The sequence below is a fragment of the Trichoplax adhaerens genome, genomic scaffold (genome assembly GCF_000150275.1).
Source record: "Trichoplax adhaerens TRIADscaffold_5 genomic scaffold, whole genome shotgun sequence".
NCBI classification, from domain to species: Eukaryota; Metazoa; Placozoa; class Uniplacotomia; order Trichoplacea; family Trichoplacidae; genus Trichoplax; species Trichoplax adhaerens.
Genome location: NW_002060947.1, coordinates 1,727,338 through 1,736,340, shown reverse-complemented (window position 1 = coordinate 1,736,340; position 9,003 = coordinate 1,727,338). Strand labels below are relative to the sequence as shown.

The window sequence follows — 9,003 nt, the reverse complement described above, 5'->3', positions numbered from 1 at the left end:
TTAACATTTTTGGTTTTCAAAAACTAAATTGTTACTNTAACTCATACGTCCAATATACGGTTAGTAATTCCTTACATTTTTTCGGTACCTTTTTACTCTTGCAACTATTCTGACAATAAGAAATTGATTACTTTCTGTAAAGAATATGAATATATGCTAATGTTGATGTTAAACTTATAATAAAGTCATGATTACATTATTTGTTCAGAGCATTATGTTTTTACTAGTCAAGGAGTGTAATACTGAAACGATTTTACAATTTAGAAAGTGTTAAAAAATGCAGTAACATGTACAGATACATATGCGCATTTTCGTGTACATGTTAAGTAGGTAAAGTTCCCATATCCGGAACATGTTCCGAAATAAATTTTAAGTATAAAGTAGCAGCTGCCTACAAAAAGTATTAACTGTTCAGAATAAACACTTGCATAAAATACTACACCTTATATCGCGATACATCAAGACTGAAAGAACGCCAAGATAGCTTTCCTTCAAATTTGTAAATATGAATGATACTCTATGTATAATAAGCTTTTTCATTGCAAATCGACAGAATCAAGCGATTAATCAATCAGAAAATATGTAAAGTGTTATAGCCTACACGAGTTCGATGCTTGACAATATTTCACCTGGCATTGCCATACCTGGTTCTTAATTCTTTACCGACTCCATCATTCATTACTCGATCTTCGAAACAATATCTGGATAGTATTTCATTATCTATATAAACATACCAAAATAGAAATGCCGTATAAAACTCGTACTAATAATAATCGTTTCAAGGTCTTGAATTCATAACAATTACCTTCCCCTTGAGGATATAGTTGCATTTAGGCAAAAGATTTAAAACTTTTATACTGACCGAGCACCATTTTTCACCATCTCTGTATTTCATTGCACTAGAATGTTTTCAATTTAATGAGAAAATATAGAGCTAAATTCTGATTAAGTAATACCAAAGATAAAATTTTCACTAAAAGTTAAAATGAACGACTGATTCTCAAAGTTTGACATCCAACGTACGCAAATCTCTCCCAGCCTTTATTCCAGCATTTTATTATGAACCAAATTAATTCCTTTTCGGCAAAATGCTTATTAAATATCAACAGAAGACAAATTGCTTCAGATTCAATATCTGTATATTACAATTACTGATGAAAAGAATATTAGGAAATGAAGCAAATGAAGCAAATTATAATGCCTCAGTATATTGTAACACCTCTTACTAAGGAATATAGAATACAATGAATTAAACTATAAAGAGCCATAAAAAATAGTTTTACCTTTCGTCTTTTAATCACTACATCCAAAAATTGCTTCAGTTTGCTCCATAATAAATCAGAAATATTAATATCTGTAAAGTTCTTGTCTATTAGGGAAGTAAGGATTGAACGCTGAAGTATGCATAAGCTTTTGAATTTATCATTATCATTTTCATTTGGTAAGCACAGTCGGTAAATACAGTCTAAAATCTTTAATTGCGGGATTACGTATTTTTCGGATAGATCGAAAGTTCGCATAATAGCTAGAAATGGGAAAATTATAATTAATAAATTTGATATTGTAGAATAGAATAAACATAGCGATAAATGTACCGAGAATCTATACAATTTTAAGAGTAAATACTATAGTGAATATAGGTTCAGCTACTTAAACATTTACCTGCAATATGGCTTAAAACTGGAACATCCAAGCTTAAATCTAATAGAGTATCTAGAGGTTTCATTAAGTTTTCTAAGTCATCAAGCTTTGCAAAAGCTTCAATTTCGTAAAGCAACATAAGGATCGTTAAATTTTTCATCGATTCTGTAAATTGAAAGTAAAGATTTGAAAATAATGGCATAAGCTTATATAGTATTTGCCTCTAGCGATTGGATATAGATAAATTGGTAAGTACAATGTAGGGCATCTTAAGTTTAGTTTCAAAAATATAATTAAATCTATCTTATCTGTTTTACTAAACATAAAATCATCACACTTTTAATCTCACTTACTGTCGAAATCATCATTGAGTTTTGTTAGAATACGCCTATTCTGGAAAAATTTCGTTCCAATCTCTGTAATACTGACTAGCATTCGCCTCTAAGAAATTTCAATTAAAACAAATATTACTTTCCGAAAAATACTAAAGTACCGACAGGTATACTTTATATCCGTTAGTAACATCAAAGGAAATTAAAAATTTCACTGATATTTAAAATCCTGTACTAACTTTCGATATAGTATTGTACCTCTTCAATATTGTTGTGTAGCGACTCATTCACAAAACGCAATTTGGTAGCAGCATCCATTATAAGGCATATCATCTGATGAGAAACTATTACCTTCGTTTCTGGGCAGAAAGTAGAAAACTGAAAATAGCGTTATATATATCATCCTAAGACCAGAAGAAACATTATTCGTCCACAAACTGTATAAATTTCCATACGAATATCATTAATTATATCATATTAATTTATGGGTTACCTGGTACGACAGAACAAAATATCGATTTAGTTGTTCCACTGTGGCTAATTTACGATTCTTCAATGCCATATTCCATGCTATATTGTGAGATTTTAATTCTTGTTATAACGTAAACTACGTGCAAGCGTACACATTTTATATACCATCAAACCTGCTTTCATGAACCAGACTGCATCATTAGATAAATTTACTTTCTGGCTGGAAAGACTATTTAGCATAATCTTATGAGCTATAACAGCATTAAGAGAAGCCACCTTATCATCATAAGATCATTCTACAAACTCAGTGTAATTTTACTAAGCTACACTACTACCCTGGCCATAGTGTATACCTTCATCAAAGCAGTAAATAATATTCTCGCAGCTAAAATAATGAAATCAGATAATCATACGATTAAAAAATGTCAACTCCTATAAATCTGAGTTGTTTTTCATAACTTACCAATCTCGTATTCTCCAATTAGCTTTCAACAGCAACATTATATAAAATCTAATGAAAAATAATATCTTGTAATAAATGGAGGTCACGAAAAGGTCAGGCTACCAAAGGAAGTATAAAATCGGAGCTACGATACTGTAATCTTGTGATATAAACTTAGTCACTAAATTCTCTAGAACAAAGCTTGATAAATGAATATAAAAGTGCCATTATTTTTATTTATTTGCATTCTTTTAATCCATAAACTCACTTTAAGAGTACTATTAAATTCTGATAGTCCAAGGAGTTTGAGGCCGTCAAGTAATGTAAGGCTTTTCCCACTACGTCTAAACTATTTTGCTATTGATAAAACAAAAAGTACGCGTCATAATTGTAAAGCAATAAAAAATTTACTACCGAAGATTACCGTTTAATATTGTATATATATATTCATCAGAATTGCTACATATGTGTATACTAAATATATATACCTTCATTGATATTTGCAGTATAACACAAACTAGCCCAAATTTATCTTCTTTTTTATTTACTTCTAAATTCACAAGATCTGAAAGCGCGTTCATCACTATGTTTCAACATAGAAAATTTCTTAATTGATGATAGAATTTGTTACTATTTAGTCAATTAAAGAGGTAACAAAACCTTTTTCGCTGTCATTGGCCATTAATCCAATCTTGGCTTCTAGATAATACATAAAAGGACAGCTAGGCTGAATATTTTTTCCTTTATCAACGGCTTTTTGAGCCTAAATGCATCAATAAGAGCAAATAATTTCAAGATTGGTTACGCAACAGTAGAAACTAGCAGTATGCATATAGCATAATCTATTAAGTTTGTGATGTAGCACTTTATATTTATGAAAGGCATTGTATGGTAGCCGAGTGTCTGTCTTAGTTACCAACTAGAATTATTCTCCTAACCTCATTAAATTCTTTTCGCATGATATGACAGCAGCTTAAATTAATCTGAGATTAAAGAAGAAATAATTAGCAGCTTTATTGATTTTATTCTCTCAACATTCATCGTACCAGCAAACTAAGAATTAATTCCATTTCACTCTCCTTGGCTAGGTGCAAACAGAAGTTATACCATTCAGTTGCCTCAGAGAATTTACCAGCCTTCGGATATAATACATGTATGTCATGACAGATATTACTTAATTTTAAGTGAAATTTGATTAAAATATTTTATTTTGTTACTTGGTAGAACTGATATGCTTGATTCTGTAAAAGGAATTTCAGTTTCTTTAGCATTTGTGACGTTATCTTATTTTTCTTATTTTGCTCTAATCCAATCAGCATAGTACAGAAAAGATTTAAATTGATATTCATTTATTCAAAGAATTAAACTGAATTAATATACAGTATTTCTTAGGAAAAACAGTTTATAATTCCAGACGCCTTAAAAATATAAGAAACAAGAGCTAATATGATAAATATATTGCGTTATATTGACCTTCAACCAATCCTTCTACCAACTGTTTTGCCTCATGTAATTCTCCTCCGTTAATAAGACGTTCCTAAATGGCAAGTATAGATTATATTGCGATTACATGTAAATACCAACAGTTAGATCATTGCATCAGCAAATTTGATTTATTGATATTAAAGAGCTGATTAACATTTGAAATTTCAGATTCAATATACATATAAAGACGTACCAATAAAGCAATTTTTACCATTATAACCTTCATCGAACTATCAAATCTGATACAGAGCATTCGAAGTATCGCATTGGCAACAGTATACCTATCATAATATAGGATCAAGATATAATTTATAAAAATCTATTTTAATGAGTTGGTTACACACTATCTACGATCATACTACCATGCCGTACAATAGCAAAAGCATTTCATGAAGATGTATGATTGCAAACATACAGTGGGTACTACAGGCAAAGTGCAAGATCTAGGCGCTTTACATAAAAATTTAATGAAGTAACAGTATTTAGCGAGAGAAGTACTGTATTAATTAGTATACTAACAAATTGTCGTGACTCTTCACTAATTCCAAAAAGCTGAGCCCCATATTGATTGTCATATCTGGAAGGTTAAATGCCAACTCAACAGCTTTTGTAAGACAAGCACACAAATATGTTAAGTACTACATTAGCCAGTTAATGATTAATTACTAAATCGATCATTAGGCTCATAAAAAAATTATTTCTTCAAAGATTAGCATATTGAACAGCTTACTGGAGTGAATTTCTTTAATGTTAGCGTGATTACGCTGGAATAAAAGCTTCAATTTTAAGTAAAACCCAAAAGGATGAGAATGTAACTGTGATACGAAATAAGTAATCAAGCATAGTTTCACTTTGCAACAAATTGTTTCTCGTAATTAGAAAATTCATTGATAGAAATCCGAACAATGTACTATGCTACTAACGATAAAGGTCGGAAATGACCTAGAAGTATAACATACATTATTTGCATCTTCTATAATAAAATTTGAGTAAGGATTCAAATTGGATAGTGATCCATCATAGCCATATGATAATATTAGAAACACTTATAACTCAGTATGCAAACAACCTAGACTGGTATATCGTATCCACATTAAGAAACAGCAATTTACCTACGGCATTCCATGCCATTTCATAGTACTCTTCAATATCCCAATGAATGTATGCATTCGCAAGTAAACGTAATATTCTAGCCTAATGGTAAATATAAAAGCAATAATTAGTAAGCATCTAAACTGAAAAATTATAGTCAAGTACCCGTAATCATTACTAATAATTAACATTAGAGAAATTTCAGGAAAGAATTATAGCGTATCCCCTAAACACCTTCTTACTACCCTCCAGGTCGTACAAATATTTAGCAAGGTATCGAGATTTCCTAATAAATTTATTTACAATATCGGTAAAAAATTTTTAACTGAAACCTAAATGTAGTAGAGTTAGTAAATATGTTTGAAATTCCATGATACAGCTTGATTAAATAATTCTGCTTACTGTAGCCACTTGACGCTTTGTTTATAGTTTTGGCTATCAAACATATCAACTCCAAAGTTGTAACTTATTGCTACTAGTTTTTTTCCCTAAATGTAATCAATATAAATCGTCGTTCGTAATTGTTATTTACGTAGAAATAGTCTCTTACTAATACAGCAAGAAGGTACCAGACAAGGGAGATCCTTCTTTATATTCTCTGCTTTGGCAAAATAATCAAAAGCTTGATCGAACTGTCGCTTAGCTAGAGCCTGATAAAATAATTACTAATAGATTAGGTAATTGTTAGCTAATCTATATATTAGTAATCTAAAAAAATGACTTTTAGCGAGACCATCCTAATGGTAGATCCTGGATCATTCAAGTACAGACATACATTTTCACAAATACTACAGTAAATTAGCATAGCTTCGGAAAGAAATTCCAGGTAATATGAAACACCATCCTTAGGATTGTTCAGACCGCAGCTAGTTTTGGATTTGTACTTCAGATACAGCTAGCCAGTAAAGATTTATTACAATTTTAAAAATAAATTTACATTCTGTTATTAGTACTTTAGGCAGTTACTATTCTAAGTATTTAACATCTCTAAATCGTTTTAAGACAATGCTTTAACATATCTCTTTTGGACTTACTTCAGCGGCCAAATCTAACATTTCCCTAGAACGAGTTTCATTTCGTAAAGCTAGGTAAAAACAAATTTAACAAATTTCATCTAACAAATTAATTTACTAATGCGGTATATACTGTAGATAATAATTAACTAGCAAAGTCTAAAAATATGAAATTTAACTGCATTTTTATTACCAAAAGGAAAAAAAATTAAGAATAAAAATGAGAAATAATGAGCGCATTATAACCTAGCCATCCCCGGCTACACTTATGCGTGATCTGTAGAAAGAAAGTGATTTATAGTTATACCACGCAAAGTAAACATGATATATGAATCACTGATGGTGATAAATATTTATTATTGAGCCTAATCAATAAGCATTATTAAGATATTACGTTGTACCATAAGAATGTATAAATTGCTCGTTTAATTTACCTACCTGAAGAGTTTCTTTTGCGACTGATATATCAATGGGTAATTTCATTAAGGAATAAATCATTAGTTGGCAAGCTTCCGATCTTACTATATCAAGATACAAACCAAATAGATTACAGCATGATATAAACTATTCTTATAGCACATCGAACTGCGAATTGAATCTTGCGATTTATTAACAAACTGTGGTAAACCTCAGTATAGCAGAATATATTAATATAAAATTAGGTCCAAAAATAGACTAACTTATAACACTTCACCGTAAAATCGCTTCAATCACTGAATTATAGTTCCTACCAGAAATATTTTGCTCAAAGTAATATACATAGGTTTGATGGAATATCATTCTATACTGCAAACTTTGCTATCGTAACGGCTAAATTATGAATTAGCTTCGTACTGCGCTATTCTGATAGCGATGTATTTTTAAATTCTGTGAAGGATAAACCGCTACAGGCTTTCTGAATCGTCATATATAATACCGTAGCTATCCTAAAGTATTTTAGTGAAGTAAGCCTGCACTGAAAAACTATTTTTAGCAATTTGTTAATCAGCCATAAATTGTGAACAATCTTTTCCTTATACTGTATGTATTTTTCTATACGATAAGATGTCAAAAGTTATTGTTAAATAGCTAATTATTATTCTAATGGTACAATTACTCTTCGATGGGAGTAAATCGCGATAAAATGATACGCATTTCAATATTCTTTGCTACTAGACTTCACTCAAAATAACTGATGAATTAGATTACATAAATAATGGCTAGAGGTAAGACAGTACAGTAAGTACTTAAAGGCGAGCACCAAGAGTTCATATAATTTATGCATCATCATTCTCATAATAATTAAAAGTAATTTACCAATTATATCAACCGTAATAAGTTTCAAAAGCTGATTTATAATGTAGCCGTGATCTATTCTTCATAATACCGGTAAGCTCATACATTTTATTCGTGAATTCATATGATTGAAAATTATTTAAAAATTAAAATCTAAACTTACATTTAATTTTGGTATCGTTAGGTAAGTTCCCAGCTTTCGCTACGAGAGACATTGAACGCCACAGTTGAACTCCACATCTGTAAATCACTTTGTAGTTTTGACAGCTACTTCCCGCTTTGCTGCGTATTGTACTACATGTAGCTAAAATTCTCTTGATTTGACTGTTATAGTCTTGTTGTCTTCCATGCTGAACTGACACTTTAAAATATCAAAAAAAGAAAACGGCTGATATGATTTAAGATCTAGCCGATTTTATAAACTCATAAAAATAGTATTAGTGCATATATATGTAATCCACATAAGTTTAATATGTATATCTGAAATTCGTTCCAGAAATTTTTGATACGGATATTACAACAATAAAAGGTACGCTTTTATCTCCATTTCTACTGGCGATAGTTGTCAGCGTAACGGTATATTTACAGCTATATTGAACAAAGTTAAAACCATACAAATCTGGAAGGCTGACGATATAACGAATTCATTAAATTTCAATATGAAGTAGATATTCTATTACTTATACTTTGATGAGCAAGAACTGATATTAAGGTCCAACATCTTATTATCAATTTTTTATAATTTTGTATTATTCAAGATTATGTGAGGTAGAAAAAATAATGAGTACCAATTATTCATATAACATACATTTCTTCGCTAACTGACTGCTCACATTAGGATCGTTAATTTCAAAACAAAATACTTAGGTAACATTAGAGTATTAATAGAGTAAGAAATCAGCAAATGGCCTCTAAATATATTTGAAAGCTTATCTCAAAATACACTCTATGCTATCTGTACAAGGATGGATGTATATCAGGTAATGTGGAAAGATTTGCAAAGTTGGTACATTGGAATTATTGAAAAATATTGAGCATTAAAGTAACTGCTTTATTCAATTATTCATTCGTATATTAAGTTATGATAATAAGGGTTCATTTTTATGTAAGAATATCGGGATACTCGATAAGATTCTTATAGTGCGAAATTACACGTTTACTTGTATAGTATATAGTCCTTGGATCTTGTTGTAACAATATTACTTGCCGTAAATTGTTACAAAGTACACATCCTTATTCATATTTTATTGTG

The 9,003-nt window shown here is 30.2% G+C and overlaps 1 protein-coding gene across 1 annotated transcript; it reads right to left on the bottom strand.

Annotated features, from left to right (window-relative positions):
- Positions 1-322: 322 nt before the first annotated feature.
- Positions 323-7,966, bottom strand: TRIADDRAFT_56298 (uncharacterized protein; the record flags this gene model as incomplete). Its single annotated transcript, XM_002112328.1, has 25 exons — positions 323-391; positions 1,284-1,525; positions 1,663-1,806; positions 1,995-2,082; positions 2,467-2,543; positions 2,618-2,695; positions 2,798-2,829; positions 2,908-2,955; positions 3,155-3,243; positions 3,375-3,469; positions 3,547-3,649; positions 3,825-3,869; positions 3,933-4,022; positions 4,104-4,189; positions 4,360-4,423; positions 4,565-4,652; positions 4,891-4,975; positions 5,484-5,565; positions 5,698-5,749; positions 5,866-5,951; positions 6,033-6,113; positions 6,239-6,358; positions 6,498-6,547; positions 6,911-6,997; positions 7,915-7,966. 25 exons carry the CDS (start codon positions 7,964-7,966, stop codon positions 323-325), a joined length of 2,133 nt encoding a protein of 710 aa, XP_002112364.1.
- Positions 7,967-9,003: the final 1,037 nt, after the last annotated feature.